Raw genomic sequence first — 19,114 nt, 5'->3', positions numbered from 1 at the left:
ATTGGCAGGAGGCCTGGTTACTATGACAGCAAGTAAATGGCATGGCAAGGCCAGTGAAATGGATAGCAAGAGCAGGAATAGGGTAGACAACACTGCGTCGCCTGCTTTGTTAACTGCTAGTCCCACACCATCAGTTCACTGTTTTTGCCTCTTCCAACAGTGGAGGACAGAAATGGAATGGCAGGGATGCCAAGGAAAGTATAAATCAAGAAAGCATTTAAAGATTCATAAGAAAGTTCTATTTAGGTGTTATGAATTTTCTAAATGTCAGTACAGAGTTTAGCCAAAAATATCATTAGATGATTGGGTCAAGAGAAGTTTACAAGCAAAATACATTTATAGAATCTGAAACACGGGCTTTGATAGGAGATCTACACACTGTGCTGGACAATAGACCAGAACTGTGCCCTTCAACTAGGGCCATGATGTGTGCTTAAACTCAAGGGAATACAGGAAGCTACTTAAGCAGCTGCTCTACACTGAAGAGTAGCAAAGAGAAAGAACATACAAGAACAAAGGAATCAGAAATATAAACATCAAGGTTCAGCTACTACCTAGAAATGTGCCTTTCTTCTAAAACCCCACGGGCACCTCTCTCATTCTACACCTTGCAAGTATGATTTTTTAGGATGAATAATTTATGCCACTCCTGGGCTTGAACTCAGGATCTGGGAGCTATCCCTGAGCTCCTTTGCTCAAGATTGTCAATTCTATCCTGAGCCAGAGCTTCCCTTCCAGATTTTTGCTGGTAGCTGCTGGTAAGTCTCATGAACTATTCTGTCAAGGCTGGCTTTGGACCATGATCCTAAGTTCTCAACCCCCTGAGTAGCATGAGCCCTTAAACTAGAACTTTTCAAGGTTGAATCTTACTTACCATCTAAAAGATGCTGGAGATGCAAAGAATATGGCACACCATATAGACAATAACTATTTGATGAGTATGTAGCCAATTAGTAAAGAAATGAAAGTTGCTAATAACTATTTGGTCCAACTAGAAAGGACGAACAGATTAAATGGAGTAACAAAATATGAGAAAAATATCCTCTTTGCAAAGAGGTAGTATTTTTTGAATGGCAGAGATACATAATAAAGCTAAGGTACACTGTTAGTTCAAAACAGATACAAAGTAAAAAATTAGGAATAAACAAGATAAAATACAAAAAACAAAAGCACAGTCAAATACACTTATTTGGTGGCTCCAAAGTTTGAAAAATCCTTAGAATGAAATAAAGAACTCAAGTGTTCAACTCCTAGTATACAGGGAATGTTTCTTCAACAAAACCCAGCTTCTATAAAGTTATAGAAACTTCTGGAAACCAAGGCAGCAAATCTTTTTGTAATACACAGGACTGTAAAGGAAATCTACCACAGGGTGTGACAGTGAGACTTCAAGCAAGACTCAGAAGCCACTGTCATGATATAGTAAGCCCTTCTTCAAGAGTTGGGGGGGGGGGTGTATGCACATGTGGGCGCGCATGTGCCATGTGCATGTGCAGAGGTTGGCACCATACTTTCAAGAGTTCCCAGCCTCCAGAACCATGAACTTACTAAAAAAGCTTACTGATTCAGGCAGTTTGTTCTAATAACAGAAATGAACTAAGACCACATCCCAGAGAAAATGGAGCGTACGAAACCTGATTTTGAAACTTCTAAGTATACTTTTTTCAAATACAGATGGGAAAAGGCACTACTTGAGAAAGAACTTGGGCATGAAAAGCGGAGATACCATCAACAAGAAAACTCCTAAGTGAGAGTGCAACAAGCACTCTTGGGTACAGATTGGGTGCAGAGGTGCTGATGATGTCCTACTTCTTATGGATGGTAATGACATATGCTTGCTTCCCAAGTATCCAAAGGTAAGATATTCATTATTTGTGGACTTCTTACTTGCAGATTTGCCGATTTGCTAAAATTTGTTAACTTCCCAAATCTGCAATGCCCGCATTAAAATCCATGCTGCCCCCTCACCCAATCATTTGCAGACATGCATACACAGAGTGTATTAAGTCACCTACTGTACACCTTCACAAGTGAGGTGGAACAAGGCAACATTTTGCTTTTTGTTTCAAGTCTCACATCACAGATGACTAGCCTATTCAGTGCCTTTATTTCCCCCGTTTTCTGTGTGCTGTCAGTGATTTCCCTCAGAGAAAAATGACCCTTATGTGTAGAACTGAGGTAGTTAAGCCCAAGATGTGATGTACCCTTCAGAGAAAATACCCTAAATACACACCATCAGGAGTGAATTGCAGCAATGCTGCTGGCCCTGCAGTCAAGTGTTATGTTAAAGACAGTTAAAGAACCCACAATTTACATTAAGCATGGTGACATTAAACAGAAAAAGTCATGGATTGGCAAGTTGACAAAAATGAGCCCACAGGAAAATGACACTATATTTAACTAAAGAGGTATATGATTTAGTATTCACCAATTACTGGACTAGGAAATTAATCCTACTAAAACTAATGATACCCACTCAACAACATCTGTGTGGTTGTACTGACTATGTAAAGTTTCATAAAATGCTTTGATAGGTGGGATTCAGGCATTGTATTAAAAAAATCAACTATACAGCTTCTAAGGCCCATTTAAAATATGAAAATCTTCCTTGAGAAAGATGTAAAATTTAAAAACATAACTTTGTTTCTAGTCAAACTTTCTTTCAGGGAAGGGTGGAGATAGAAGGGCAGAGATGGACAAAAAGCCTGAAATTTCAGGCTTCAAAGACTATACTGAGCAGTTACCAAGGTTTCCAGGCACGTTCGAAGATTCAACCAGAAATATACTAGGACAACTGTGCAGATGTGTTCTTTTTTCCATTTTAACATGGTATAAATTGACAGAATATATAATGTGTATGTGATATTCTGACAGATAAGGTACAGGATTTAGTTTTGTAAAGTTACATCCCTGAAATAATGTGGAAGAAAAGGAGACAATAGTATTAAAATTGCAGGAGGAAAAAAAAAAAGCAACAAGGGGAAAACCAAGAATCAGCCATGTACACTGTATATATGATATACATATTGTATAGATATCTGAGAATTGGCAACTCTGGACACTCTGAAACTAGGGTTAAGTTAGGAACAAATATATGTAATTAATCAAACCAAATGGGCAGTTGGACCCTGTGCTGTGTATTTGGAAGTTTATTCTCTGAAGTATAATTCTTCATGGAAATCCCTAGAGTGGGGTATTACATGCACAGCTCTACATGGGTGCTACACCACAAGGGGAATAAAGAATAAATACTGAATGCTCAAGTTCCTGTGCTCCTCCACCCTTGGTTCTCAGAACAGTGGAAGGCAGTTTCTTACCTTTCAGATTTCATGTTTTTTCATTTTATTTTATCGCATTTGTGGTGCTAGGGATAAAATCGAGGACCTGACACAGAAGTCAGTAAAGTGTTGTACATTGATCTACATCCCCATCTCTACCATTCAGTTTGAAACTTTTGGGGGGAAACTCTCATCTATTCTAAATTTACTGCAAAATTTGCCTTTTAAAAAAAAAAAAGGCCGGGCACCGGTGGCTCACACCTGTAATCCTAGCTACTCAGGAGGCTGAGATCTGAGGATCACAGCTCAAAGCCACCCTGGGCAGGAAAGTCCGTGAGCTCTTATCCCCAATTAACCACCAGAAAACTGGAAGTGGCACTGTGGCTCAAGTGGTAGAGCGCTTGCCTGGAACTGAAGAGCTCAGGCCCAGAGTTCAAGCGCCACAACCAACCCCAAAAAAAAGGCCATGATGCAGGCATAATGGCTCAAGTCTGGGCAAAGAATGGTAGAGGACTGAAGTTGAAAGCCAGCCTAGAAATAAAGGAAGATTTCAAGACACCATTTTAACAATGGTGGCCTACACTGGTTATTCCAGCTCCCAGGGAAGTACAAGTAGAAGGATGACAGCCCAAGCCTGCCTAAATTAGTGAAACCCTACTTGGAAAATAAGCAATAGAAAAAAAGGCTGGAGGTGTCATTCAAGTGATAGATTATTTACCTAGCAAATATAATGTCTTGAATTCAATACCCAGTACACCATCAACAAAACAAAATTAAAACAAAACCAAGCCATTAAGGCCAAGCTATGAAGTTGAGAATGCTCTACACACAATCTGGAGCACTTTCAGTTCATCTTATTAAATATAAGCAGACCACAAACCATTAGCACACATCTAAGAAATGTCTTTAACATGAAAAGACCACCATGAACTAAAAGAAATTGTGCCTAGAGTAAATAATGTCAGAGGAATAAATTCCAGTGTTTTCAGACAGGAGGAGACAGCTTGAAACAAGAGCCTGGCGGGGGAGGGGGAAGAAAAATTCATGGTATGGAGATCTTCATTCGTCTTGACAGAAATTGCTCAAAAACTGCTTTCCACAGAACGGTTGGAAGATAAAGTTCAGAAATTCCTCCAGAAAGGGGAAAAACTCTTGAAACTTATCAACTAGTATAATACCAGGCCAAAAGGTCCAAGAGCTAAACAAAAAGGGGGTTCCAAAAGGAAGTAAACAGAAACATTGCTTCAGACTGAGCTGCCAACTTCAAAGGGCCCTCAAAGGGCTAGTACAATGAAATACTTTCACCAAACCTTGTAATTATCAAACTTTGGGACCAAAAGACTAGAAGTTAAAAAGTCTGGTCTTATACTTCTAAATTTCCAGTATTTTTGTAGTATGTTCCGAAAGTGCTTTTCCACCTAGAATTCAACCAAACATTTTCAGTCATAAAAAAAAAATTTTAATTTCTAGAGTTGTAGGGTTCAAAAAAATGTGTTAATCAGCTTTCTCACAGTTGAAGAAGGGAAACAGAATAAGTGAATGCTAAAAGGAAACCTTATGCTGGTTTGAAGCAAGAGTTGGTAAGTGTATACATAATGAACTTCGTGGCTCTGTATACATACAGAAGGGCTATGACATCACAATAGCAACAAGAAACCAGTAAGATCAGCCAGAGACAAAAAAGAACCCAAAGAACACAGAAACTAGCACCAAAGGGTCTCATTAGCTAAACAAAATAAAGATATAACCAACTATAGAAAATAATGCAGAAGGAAGTGGTGCTGTAGCTCAAGTAGTAGAGCGCTCACCTTGAGCTGAAGAGCTGAGGGACAGCGCTCAGGCCCAGAGTTCAAGAAAAAAAAAATGCAGAAGTTCATGCTGACAAATGGGGAAAATGGATTTCAGTTCAGTATGCCCACCCTCCCCCTACCAAAAAGTTTATAGAAAAATAGCACTTTCACACCACAACAGTTAACACATCACCAAGGTGAAGCTTTGAAGACACACATAACTAATGCTGTATCCACACCAAATGTAGTCTAAAGCTAATCTTTTTTTTTTTTTTTTGGGGGGGGGGGTCCAGTCGTAGGGCCTGAACTCTGGGCCTGGGCACTGTCCCTCAGCTCTTCAGTTCAAAGCTAGCGCTCTACCACTTGAGCCACAGCGCCACTTCCAGCTTTTCTTTTCTGCTTATGTAGTGCTGAGGAATCGAACTCAGGGCCTCAAGGCAAGCGCTCTACCACTGAGCCACCTTCCCAGCCCCCTAAAGCTAATCTTAAAGCAACAGAAATCCTAATTGGGGAAGAAGTCACAAAATGACCATCCTTCCTCCAAAACACCTACATAAAAGAAAGGCCAAGCAACCAGTCAGATTAAGAGCAACAAGAGATATAATGTTAAATGCAAAAAAAAAAAAAAAAAGCTTCTGGATGGATTTTAACATGATAAAATAACAGTACTGAAAATCAGCAACATGTGAATAGTGTTTGGACTCAAGACTATTTTATCTTCGAGATTCTGATTGACTGAGTGACTTTCCTAGTCAAAAAAAAAAAGCTTAAGAGGTAAGAGGGTTATAACGTCTGCAAATGCCCATGAGGTTCAGAAAAATGTAAATGACAAAGCAAACATGACAATGTGTTTGTTCTCCCTATAGATTTGGAAGAATTTAATCCCTAAATTCTACTATTCCTATAAATTGAGATTATCGTTAAGTAAAAGGACTAAGAATTCTGTCATCTAGTCTATGTTTTACAAAGGAAAATTTTTAGTCAGTATCTGTGAGTCTATGTTCACAGGTTAGAAGTGGGGACATAATAGAAACCACATGATAAGAAACTGACGTACAAGGCCTCTGGGTGCTTACCACAGGCTGTGTTCTTACACTGACTGTATAGAAAGAGGAAGCAGAGTAAACCTACCCCCATATACACCTCAGCCCAGACCTGTGCCTAGTCTGTATGGTGAATGGGGAGACAAGGGCTAGGGAAAAAAAAGAAGAAATTGAAGTGCATTTTCCTCAATTGAGACACAAGACACTGGAAATCTGAGGGAATAAATATGTTCATATTGAAAATACTCAGTCACAGAAAGGTAAATTTTTCATTTTATTCAAAGTTGGTACAGAAGTGCTAACATTTCCATAAAATAATTACTATACTTCAGTTACAAGACAAAATACCACAGAAAGGAATGTACTTTGCAAGAAATGTAGTTCATCTTAAGTTTCCAAATACTTCTGAAGGCAAATGCAGCAGCTGGCAAAATAACACACAGTACACAAAGGACAGTGTATTTTAGTCAGTAATGAAAACTGACAGCTCTCTAGCAGATTTGCTTCATTTTTCTCATTTTTGAAACAATAACACTTAAAAACAGATTAAACCATTATTATACATTCAACAATTTTAAAAATGAGATTGTGTACAATAACATAGTCAAGTTAGAACTGTCACTGTCATGAAGTTAACAATTTTAAATCTACAGGTTCAATTTGTTTTCCTTTCATGATAGAAGTAACTTGGTTTATACCAAATTCTACTTTCTGTTTGCAACTATGACATTTCACAATGACATGGACCCAATTAAGTGAAATAAAAAAAAAAAAAGCTGTGTTCAATGGAGGCTAAATTGATCATCATTTTACAATTTTAAAAAATCCACTGATAACAAATTAGCATTCATCAATTTCATTTATAATCACATTTTAGTCTATAATACCTAGCTAAAATGACACATATACACAATACACACACACACACACACACACACAGGCACACACCCAGTGCGCTGACTGGTCTCTTACAGAAAATCTGAACTAGTATAATAGGGAGGACACAGGGGAAACATTTTTTTCAATGTGGACATCTTTTTAAAATGCATTAAATACTTACATATCAAAATTGCTACATAAAAGCAGCAATATTCTGCTGACATTTGGCTTAAAAATAAAGGAATGAGTTAAGCAATTTCACAGGATATTATTAGAAAAGGAATTGGTTTTCTTCTTGAAGAATACTACTAACTTTTGCACAGCAACTATTTTTGATATCCATCTTATCAAAAAAGAAAAAAAAGCACTGAAAAGCACAGTTCATATGGGGATTGCCAACACAAGTCTGGACATAGCAAACAAGATGTCCAAGAAAAGAAAAAAAGCAAAGAAAGGGTAAATCCTTGCTCTATTTCTGAACACTGTTGGCAACCTATAAACTGAACCAATAATGGCAAGGAAATGCAGAAAAAAGATTCCATACCATTATTGGACACTAATGTTATATGTTATTGGAAAAAAAAATAATAAAGCTTTTGCATCTAACAATCCCACAGAAAAGTCTATGAGCAAAAGACTTGTTGATCTGTTTGCCACTCCAAAGTCTGCGATCGCACAGTGAAATTAGAAAATTCTCATTATACATATTTACATTACTTTCACCTAGGCTACTTAAAGCAATTTCCCATGGAATTACAAATGAAAGATGTTTCTGCCAAAGGAATATCCAAAAGCATTCTTTCATAAAGTTGCTACAATCTATTTAAATTTAAAGGTAGGATACATCATGTACATACAGAACTAACAAGCTCTAACTGCTTTGTGTTATCACATACTGCTAAAGCCAAACATGTTCCTCAAGGTTCACCCCCATTCTCTCCCTTCAGCCTCCACCTACTAAGCATAAGACTTTAAGTTCTAAAATAATCATGAACACCTGTCCAGCTGTTCATAAAGGGAGGAAAACTTTTCCCTCAAAGTATCCAGATGAACGCTTCTAAAATTTGTCACATTCATTCAATCATACAATTTGCCAAATCATTCCCTAAGATAAATACACGAAATAGAGAGCAAGTACATAAGGCAATCATCACTTTTTCCTCATTGAGTTGTATCTTGATACTAACAAAATTCAAGACAACTATATGTTCACACTTGGTAAACAAGGACTGTTCAAGAGGTGCATAAAGTGAAGGGTAGGCTAAGGGCAATGCTGATGGGAAGAAACATTTTCCACTCTGTGCTCATTCAGATTTCTACTAATCTAGTCTTGAGGAGGATAACAGAATAGATTTAAAAAATCTTACAGACTGTAAAGGCCACAGTAAAAAGCATTGTAGCTCATTTGGCAAATCTGTCTCAGAATTAGTTTGATATTTACAACACTTTGATCAAATTCTCCTCTATTAAAATTAATTGCAGTAATTTCATCTTATACACAAGCCTATACAAAAATTAAAACTAGTATTTGTCCTATTAAAACTTAATTTTGCCCAGTTTTTCATATTGTTATTGAGTATTATTTCCTCAAGACAAAAACTTTAAAATAACTCCAACAGCTCCATAGCTTAAAGGTTATCACCTACCCAAAAATCTAAGTCTGTCCTGTTTCAGTTCAGGTACAAATGAGCCCATCGACCCAATTTTTGCTAACAGTCCCCAAACATGATCACAGTATTTTGACTGTGGATTTTCCTTCCACCAATAAGCCAGTACACACTTACTCAAAAGAGTATTTTGAATCTTTACCACTTAAACTTCATTGTAACTAGGATACCTCATTATCTAAAACAAATACTGTGATCTTCCTAACAACTCTGATAAATACTTGGGGGGAATTATGATGGCACTTATGGGGTGACTGAGAATGCTCTTAGTCTTGTGCTTTCTGTGTGAGGAAATACATGTGAACATAATTTTGTGCTTTCTATGGATCTTTATTTTAGCTTTCTCTCTCATGGTATATGAACTGTTGTCATGTATGTGTCTGAAGATATACTAATCTAATCTACAGTGAAAATGATAGAATTAAAATATAATCAGATTTATATAAGTAACTTTACATTTTTAATTATGGATATAAAAGAGGCAAGTAAAGAAAAATAAATAACATTAAGATGCAATGTAAATAATTCATGAACCTAAAGGCTACACATAAAAGTATGTAAATCTGTATTTTCTTTTAACTTCCATCACTAGTTATAATACAATTTAAAAAGAGTAACAACAAATAAGTTCCTACTAAGAAAGGAAAAGGTGCAAGCTAGCATATCAATACTGACAACAAGAAGGCACTAATCCAATGCATCAATTCCAAAAACGGATTCTACTATGGAATACCATACACCAGCCCTTGCCAAATTGGGATTTTAATGACAGAAATAAGCCTAACTCAATTTCACAACCAACATAACAAAAAAGTGAGTTACTAATAAACATTCCACTTACAAAAGCCTAGGCTACATTGATAAATTGAAAAATCTAATTTGTCTTAAAAAAAAACTAAATCCTTTATGAAGCAGCAGTAAGAGAAATGGATTAATTCACCAAGATATAATTAAGTTGTGATATCTACTATCAATTTGTGCTGTTGAAATACATCACTGCAGTAGATACCTAACTGGAATTCACTGAACTGTAAACTGTACAGAAGGGAGGTGGAAGGAATGGGAATGGCTTCATTATGGCCAGCAACAGTTACAATAAGTGCTCTTCTCTGCCTTTCTGTCAGAATCTGACACCACGTCTGCTAACTTTATTCTAAAGTGACTCTCTTCAGTCATGCTGGGAATCCAAGTTACCAAAGACATCAGTTACTACAATATGGTTTTTGGTTTAAGTCAACAGTGGCAGATTCTATGATAGTATCCTAAAGAGTAAAGTGCATGACATTACTGAATAGATACATCAAACCTTTTCCGTTCATTTCTGAGTAAAAGATTATATGCCAATAGTTATGGTGGTTTATTACTAGAAAAACAGGATGCTTGCCCCCAAGGAATTAAACCCCACCTTTTAAAGAAGTTTAAACAGAAACAAAGACATAAATGACATCAATTTCACAACATTTTTAAAAAGATGAATCAGTAGTAAAGTTTTACTTCTAGAACTGGAGAGAGAAAAATTTAAATAAAAACATTTGCAGCACTAAAATAAATAAAGGTTTGGGCCTACACAATGACAAGGCCTGTTAATTACTTAGAATCTTAGCTAAATTCTCTTTTAGGAATCCAAGTTGCTGAGTAGGTACAGAATTCCAACAGAGAAGTCTGACAAAAGCATACCAAATTAAGCGAAAGGGACATAATGCGGAAAAGGGGCTTGTCAACCATGCCTAGTACTCAGTGTCCAATCTATCTGCATCCCTACTAGTACAAAAAAATTTCGAAACCAACAGACTAGTTCCATCTTTCCTGCAAAAACTTATTCTGGCATTAAGACAAACCTGACTGCCTCTATATTCTGACACCATCATTTCAAAGGGACTCTTGACTTTTCTTTATTGCTCTTTCCTAAGTTTGTGGAAACAGTCGTGAAAATAAAATACTGTACTAGTTAGTGCTTTTATCATTATCTAACACAAACTTGAGAAAATTATTCCTTCTCTTTAAACTTAACTCTATTTTTAATAAGCCATTATTTAGATCTAAGACCTCTATACCAAGACAATATGCCTGAAAAATGAACTAAATTTACCAAAGAGCAAAACAAGAATTTGGTAAGCACTAAAGGAATAGATGAAGAACTAGGGAGCCATGTAAGGGAGATAAAAGCCAGATATTTTCAAATGGTTAAGTCTCCTCTCGCTCCTCCCAATATACATACATAGAGAAATGGATGCCAATAGGAACGCCTGCCCAGGCTAAATGCTTCCTAAGTCATAGATACCATGTGCCAGTCACTTTAACCTTTACTGTGTTAATTCATACTTTATAATACTTATCATTAAACCAGGGGCTCAACAGGCTCTATCTTATTCCCTAGTATTCAATTTATCAATCTGAGGCCAAGATAAAATTTTTGAGTTTAGACTTCATCATGGCTAGATGTCACCAGACACCCATGATGATTTTTTGTTTGTTTTTGGTTGCTCCTGGGGCTTAACTCGAGGCCTGGGTGCTGTCCTTATTAAGCTTTCTGCTCAAGGCTAGCACTCTACCACTTGAAGCCACAGTGCCACTTTCAGTTTTCTGGTGGTTAACTGGAGATGAGTCTCACAGACTGGGCTGGCACTGCAATCCTCAGATTTCAGTCTCCTGAATAGCTAGGATTATAGGCATGAGCCACTAGCACCCAGCAAGACCTAATTCTTTAATGGCTAATACTATAGCTGCTTTATGTGTGAAAAACCGTAAGAGTAACTCATAGACTACATTAAATCATACTCAAAAGAGAGGAAGACCATGTACCTGGCAAAAGTCCACAAATTTTTGATGCTCTTGGAACGTAAACTTTTGCTTAGTCTGGGGATAAAGAGCTGAATAACAACGCTCCTGCACAATTCTTAAAATGGAAAGTTTCACAGAGGGATGGGTCTGACAATCTCTTCTGCTATCGTTTGAGACCCTGGCCAGTCTGCAAAAAAAGACAATGGATCCTTTGAGCCAAGTAAATGAAAAGGAAGCCCTGGAGATCAGATCTACTGAGTATGGATCAAAGGATACACACAGCACCACTGCTATTACTTGCTTTTCTAAAAACAAAACAAGTAGTCATCTCCTCAAAAAAAAGGCAGATGAGGGAGAACCTGCTTCAATAATAGTTCACTCTTGGGATGACAGGTCAGAATCTTCTGAGATGAACAGAGAATCCAAAAGTCCCATACCATTTAAAAAAAAAATCTTTCTTCAATCCAGTATACTAAACTCTTCAGATCAGGAGATGAAGACTGCCTGACCTGAAAAGACAAAAATCTAGGCGCTGGAGGATATCATTCACAGCTGGCAAAGATGGTATTTTTTTTCTCCCGTCCACTGCAACGCCCCTCCCCCCCGCCGCCCATTAACCAATCAATGCCATTCATACTTTTCACTTTGACTTTTAGCTATTACACCTTAGCTTAGTTTGAGCAAACATAAAAGTACACACATTGTATAGACATCAATGTCATCTTTTAGGATTCATTTACTCAAGTGTAAAGAATGAACATTTTGCTACTTTAAGAAAGTCAGTGTATCATCCTATGAACACTTACTGCATCTAACAGACTAAAGATTAGTTCCCCAAAGGAAGATGCCATCAGCAATTCACATACTGATTCAAGAACATTATCTATTCCTGGGAAGCAATAAGACGGAAAAGCTTCATGGACTTCAGTATAAATAAAGTGATGTTTACACTAATAAGAATAAACAACTCTAATGGACATGCTAATAGTCATTCCTTATTTACACACATTAGTACTCTAACCTTGACCTACTGCTATACACACACCAACAGACACAAGATGATATATTTTATGTATCTTACTGACACAAAAGAGAAAAGGTACAGGGACCCTAATTCTCCAAAGTATTAGTACTCAATATTAAATAAAGGAGAAAAAGTCACATACACACTTTCCTATTCACTTATGCTATAGAGAGAAAAGATAAGGCTGCCTGGCCACTGTGTCAATGCTCAGGGCTATGTGAAAAATGTGTTCAGAGTTCAAAGAAATGTTAATTCCTGTACTTTAACACCAATCTGGAAAATGCAAGACCCTTTCCAAAACATGAAAAGGTTATATCAAAAGAGGAAAAAATAGCACAAACTATTTGTCGAGACACATCTGGACAAAATTCTGAGTCTAGACTTGGAGACTTGGTTTCTGTTCTTCCCAAAAAGGTTTATTAGCCTTGAACGTGTCACAGCCTCACTCTCCATACAAGACAAGAATGGTCCCTATTTACTTGGCTCCAAGTTATAAATCTCAAGGATAAAATTGAGAACAAAAATTATACAAGGCACTCTAAGCTCTTCAGAAATACATGCTAATCATACATGAATTACTTTTTCATCTACAGACTCAATCCATCAGAAAAGCCTCCTGAAGATAGGAAGACATTATACTACCTGATTATTTCTAAAATCAACTTTGGACTAATCAAGTCCACCATAAGCAAACTAGTGTATACATTACAAAAAATTTAGTCATCAGGACTGAGTTTTGATTCAAAATCTACAAAATTACCCATAAAAGTAATTTTCCCTAAAGAATACAAGGCTTAGTAAAATCATGCAATTTAAAAAGTATCAGTTTAAAGACAAAGAAAGTAGATACACAATTAGTTTTCTTCATTGTTTCCTGGAGGACAAAGGGCAGTGTTGAGGACACAAAACTACATCACTCACAAAGCCTTTTCCTAACATCCTTTGTACCCCACCTCAGTAAAGATCCCTACCCACAAATGTTGCAACTGGTATCAACTCATGTCTAGAAAAGAGTACCCTATCTACACAAGTCCTATAACATCCTCTATAGACACAATTCTTGTTCATGGCACCTTTCCAACATGCTATCCATCCTACAGAAAGATTATACTGCTAATCTACCAATAGCAAGTCAGCTCTCTGAGTTTTCCGTAACCGAAAGCCTATTCTCACTGAAACATTCTCATGCTCTACATGACTATAACAACAAATGGCAATTGGGGGGGGGGGGCGGGGGGAGGAAGATAAGAACTGGGGAAGAAAAATGCATTCTGATCTCAAAGTTGAGGTTTCCCTCTTGAAATCTCATTCTCCATATATTGAGAGCTTCACTAAGCTGGGTAACCGAGCACACAAAAGCAGCGCCACTTTTTCAAGATAATGGACTATATATATCCCTAATCGATCCACTTGGGAAGGAAACTTTTGACTAATAAAAATGTCATCGAACTACAAGAAAAAGCTAGAAAAATGGCAGAGCATGATTAATCATTTTAGCCTAAGTCAAACACTGCTTAGGAACTGCTTATTCCCAAACTATATTGAAAAGAAACCTTAATTTGGTCAATAAATGTGGGACTCATAAGTAATGGCCCTTCTACTATCCCCCATAATTATTTAACAACACAATTTTGACAAAACTTTATAGACACACTTGGTGGTCATTTGAGTATGTTTCACTTAAACCTCCATGAAAATAGAAACAAACAGAGGGGGAATAGCTGGAATAAAGTCCTCCCCCACAACACTCTACATACAAGTGATACTAAAATACATACAGGAAATATTCCTTCCTTTTCTTGGCAGTCAGCATCCACAGACTTACACTAACAAAACAAACCTGGCAAACCTAACCTGCCCTAAAAGAAGGACCACTCAAGGACATTATATTTTCACTATGTAACGCATTACCGAGTATTCTAAAAATTCAGGTTTCTTTAAAAGGTAATATGGACTACAGAAACAAAACAAAACAAATTAGAAATAAACAATCTTCAGCATAAAGTCTACCAAGAATTGGCAGTCCTGATATATTTTCTTAAAATACCTTTCTTTGATATGTATTCTGCTCTAAGTGACCTATGACAATTGGTCTCTCCTTACTTTGGTATGTAATGTTTTAAAACCACATTTTTGCACAATTAAGTCTGTTCTGTGCCACTTAATTTGAGGATCTACTTTCATCCATCTCTAGGAAAATAAAGTCTTACAAATAGATGGCGTTCTGCTAAGTAAAGTTTGGCTAAAACCTACTGCGTAAACAATGCCTGAGAGAGATGCGACAGTTACATAATTTTTCCCCCAAAGACCAGTATTTTAAGTTAAGTGTCTCATCGTATCCTTAAGTTCATAAGGAGAAATAAACAAACATGAAAATTCCAAGCGAACACACAGCAAAAAGTCCAATATTCAGTATTACTTTAACTTGTGGAGTCTCTTCTAACATTTGTAAACAAACAGCCTCCTCGTCCATCAGGTCTCTGAGACTCCTCTTGCTGAGGCTCTTACTTTTAAAGCCACAAAACCAGTCTATGAACTTCCAGTACTGGCCTCTATCATCCGTTTCTTTCTTTCTCTCCTTCTCACCCATGAGAGCCGCTTGCCCATTGGAATATGCATCTACTGGTGTTTCTGCCTCTGAAGGACCCAAGGAAGCCATTGGGTTAGCCTCCTCTCTACAGGTCACCAATAGATTAACATCTTCAGGCTGAAGGCCCTTAATGCTATCTTCAGATTTCCCATTGGGAATGACATGGTTGATGGCCTCGCTGTTCTCGTTGCATCGCAGAATACTCTTCTCTTGCATTTCGTACGGTTCATCTTTCTGAGAACAACTCTCCTTCGTCACGAGGCTCTTCTTAGACCAAAAAGTGGTGGTGCGAATCTGATCCTTTGTGGGAGGTGGTGTGAGAAGACTAACGATTACAGTAATGAGTCCTGTGATCCAAAACAATGCTGTTGCCACATACATATAATGGATATCTTTGATGAAGCTAGGCCTGTTATCAGGTTGGTCACACTCTGGGGCACGGTAGGTAAAGGCCAAAATCAACCGGACAGCTCCAAAAACAAAGCCAGCCATTCCACCATAGAAAGCTCCTTGCTCATTGCAGCGCTTCCAAAAAATTGCCAGAAGGAACAGGGCCGCCACTGGAGGTGTCAGATAATCTGCCACCTCCTGAATATAAAGGTACATCTGACCTCCTTGCATTTCCACAATGATTGGCACCCATGCTATGCTGATCACCACCATAAAGGCCACAAATATCCTGCCCACAATCATTAGCTCCCGGGAGCTTGCACTCTTGCGGATGAGTTTGTACACATCAAGGGTGAATATGGTACTGGCGCTGTTAAAGATTGAATCCAAGTCACTCATCAGAGCTGCAATCATCACTGCCATCATCAGGCCACGAAGGCCTACGGGAACCAGCTTCATCACCAGGCGTGGGTAAGCAATATTGGAACACCCAGCTCTGCTTCCACATACTTGCATGCAGTGCTCCGGGTTGATGCAAGCTATGTCATCAACAAACAGTATCCTGGAAATCATTCCTGGAACAACTATGATAAACATTGGCAGAAGCTTCAAGAAGCCAGCCATGAGGGTAGAGCCTTTGGCATGAGCAATGTTTTTGGCTGCTAGGACCCTCTGCACGATGACCTGGTCAGCACACCAGTACCACACAGAGGCTGGGGTCTGCCCAAGAATGAATCCAGGCCACGGAACATCTTCATCTGTTGGAGCCCGTAACATTTTTAGGGCTTCTTTCTTGGGGTAGACATTACAAGAATTTGTATTGGAAAGGTTGTAGGTCAACAGAATGGAGGTAACATTGGGCGAGGCCAACATGTACCTTCTCTTAACTTCCTCAAATCCACCAATCTCCATCATGCTAATAATCATAAGAGTGAGCGCCCCAATGATCATGAGCAGAGCCTGCAGAGTGTCTGTATAGATCACTGCAACCAGGCCTCCAGTGACAGTTAGCAAAGCCGTCATGCCAATGAGCAGGATGACAGACACATAAAGGTTCCAACCTAAAGACTCCTGGATAAAGAGGGCACCCGAATACAGATCCACTGACAGCTTGGTGAAGACATAGAGAATCAGAGACAAGGCGGCAAAATAGACCTGAATCCTATGGCCACCAAATCGCTTGGACAAGTATTCAGGCATGGTGTATACCCCTGATCGGATGTAAATTGGGATGAAAACCCATCCCAGAAGTTGCAAAAGCAGTAAGGCATTGAATTCCCATGCGCCCACTGCAAATCCACTTGCAGCTCCAGATCCTGCCAGCCCAATGAAGTGCTCACTCCCAATATTGCTCACAAACAGAGAGGCACCAATTGCTACCCAGGTCATAGAGCGCCCCGCCAGGAAGTATCCACTCACGGTGCTTCTATTAGATTTCCACATGGCAAAAAAACCAATGCACAGGACCAGGATAAAATACAGGGCCACTATGGCAATGTCTGTTGGCTCCAGTATAGCCCTCATTCTGGTAAATTGTGAATCAAAGTGTCCAAATGACAGACGTGTCCAACTTTTTATTTACTTATTAGTCACCCCAGCCAAGTCTGTAAACCATACGTGAACTGGACTATACAGAGTAACACAGCAGGTCAAAGTCTTTGTCCTTTGGTTTGCTGTCTTGATGGTGGTGGTTGTGATAAACTCTGAAGGAGACAGTTAAATTTTCCTCCGCTTCTTAATTGAGATTGAGAACTTAGCTCGTACTCTTAATCCACTCTCCACAAGACCATCAGCATTTACTCAGGTGCTGGAGGAGAAATTCTGAGTTGCAGCTAAGTCTAGTGAAGCCTATTGTACCAACCCTGCAAGGCAGCAAAGACAAAAGACAAAGATTGAATTAGAGGAGGGTCTCACCACGAGATGAGGAAACTTTCAATTGAGCAAACATGGCGCAACAAAACATTCTTTATTTAAAAAAAAAAATAACACACTTGAATTCCACAGCAAAGAACAATCCATACTGTCTCGGCCAATACTTAAAAGTCAGTGATTAGGATTCATTATTTTGAATCAGGAACAAAAACTTCCTCAACCTCATGAACTAAATGGCCTAACTTCTCCATGATATTGTCCTTATCTTACTGTGACAGTGTATTTGGAACACACATCAAGATCTGAAAGCATCCTACATAGAGTGAACTGAAACAAAATACATTATATGCATGTTTAAATATCACACTGAAATCCTTGTACAATCCATTTATGCTAATGAATTTTTTTAAATCCTAAAGGAAGGAAAACACTAGTCATAAAGATACAAACATAAATCTTCAAGTATTACAAATCCCAAGGGTATCCAGGGCTAGAATTCTATTAGGGTCCTGAATGGGTACAGGTGTTTACTAGGTGCTAGCATCTGCACAGAAATCCAAATTCATCTGTACAACCTATTGCTATAGAACTTTCCTGAATTTGTACTGTGAATGTGAATGTAGTTATCATACAGTAGCCCGGAACTTAAGAGATGGCTAATGGGAGACAAGGTTTTCCACACAAAAAGCTAGAAACATACAAAACAATTCTAAGATTTTATCTTTTCAAAGGTACATGATGTTTGAAAAATATAAAAACTTTCAAAGAAGTTATTTCCTTCTCTTCCTTTTCTTCATGCGACTATTTCCAAGAAAACCTAAAGAAGATAAAGGCACTAAAGTCGAGGTTTGATTTTGCAGAGTATGTCTTCCCTTTAATGTCTTTTTTCTTGAAGGGTACAAAAAAACCAGAAGGCAGAGGGAGAAGAAGCCATGTTTTCTGGAAGTAATGTGATTGTGTCCTACAAACCTGAACAAAACTGACATTTGTCACCTGTAAAGACAAATCTATTCCAATAAATCCAAAACTGAAAAATATCAGATAATCACCCTGCAAAATAGACATTTAAATTTATCTAAAATCAACTTGACTTTGGAGGTTTTCTTCTTGGTATACAAATTCTAAATCTTCAGTTAATCATAATTGTAACAGGGGCTGGGAAGGTGGCTCAGTGGTAGAGCACTTGCCTTGCATGCTCGAAGCCCTGGGTTCGATTCCTCAGCACCACATAAGAAAAAAGCCAGAAGTGGCGCTGTGGCTCAAGTGGTAGCTAGCCTTGAGCTGAAGAGCTGAGGGAGAGCACCCAGGCCCAGAGTTCAGGCCCCATGACTGGACCAAAAAAAAAAATCCTAATTGTAACAGATTAAGTATCATCATCTAAATACCACGTGTTAACTTCTAAGTGATTTTTCTTTTTTTCTGAGTCAACCTCAGAATAAATGTTGCATGCTGGAACATACTAGACCTCCAATAAATCCAGACATTTTCTTTTTAAAATCAACAGTAAACTTAAGACTCATAAATGAGCCAGGCACTGGTGGCTCATGCCTGTAATTCTAGCTACTCAAGAAGCTAGATCTGAGGATGGTGATACAAAGCCAGCCCAGGCAGAGAAAGTCCATGAGATTCCCATCTCCAATAGACTATTCAGAAAAAGCTAGAAGTGGCACGTTGGCTCAAGTGGTAGAGCACTAGCTTTGAACAAAAGAAGTTCAGGGACAGCACCAGGCCCTGAGTTCAAGCCCCAGAATGGGCATAAGGGGGAAAAAAGACCTATAAATGGCAAAATGGGCTACAGTT

At 38.2% G+C, this 19,114-nt stretch overlaps 1 protein-coding gene and 1 non-coding gene across 4 annotated transcripts in view; one reads left to right on the top strand and one right to left on the bottom strand.

Annotated features, from left to right (window-relative positions):
- The window catches only part of LOC122114294 (sodium/myo-inositol cotransporter-like), a 57,732-nt gene that overhangs the window by 19,160 nt on the left and 19,458 nt on the right, over positions 1–19,114 (bottom strand). The window contains exons 2-4 of one of the 3 annotated variants that reach the window (XR_006148551.1): positions 13,715–17,304; positions 9,957–9,963; positions 1,692–1,702 (exon numbers count right to left, since the gene is read on the bottom strand). Coding sequence is in view for 1 of the 3 variants with exons in the window: in XM_042687351.1 (XP_042543285.1) it covers positions 14,882–16,966 (2,085 nt within the window). In the remaining 2 variants the exon portion in view is untranslated. Of the gene's footprint in view, positions 1–1,691; positions 1,703–9,956; positions 9,964–13,714; positions 17,305–19,114 lie in introns of those variants that run through there. The other 2 variants (XR_006148552.1, XM_042687351.1) reach the window with 2 other exon arrangements.
- On the top strand, positions 6,128–6,259 carry LOC122114322. The gene has a single exon (XR_006148563.1). It is a non-coding gene; the product is annotated as a small nucleolar RNA SNORA51 (small nucleolar RNA).

The sequence above is a fragment of the Dipodomys spectabilis genome, unplaced genomic scaffold (genome assembly GCF_019054845.1).
Source record: "Dipodomys spectabilis isolate Male_0828 unplaced genomic scaffold, ASM1905484v1 ptg000107l, whole genome shotgun sequence".
Lineage (NCBI taxonomy): Eukaryota > Metazoa > Chordata > Mammalia > Rodentia > Heteromyidae > Dipodomys > Dipodomys spectabilis.
This window is presented reverse-complemented; position numbering and strand designations above follow the sequence as displayed.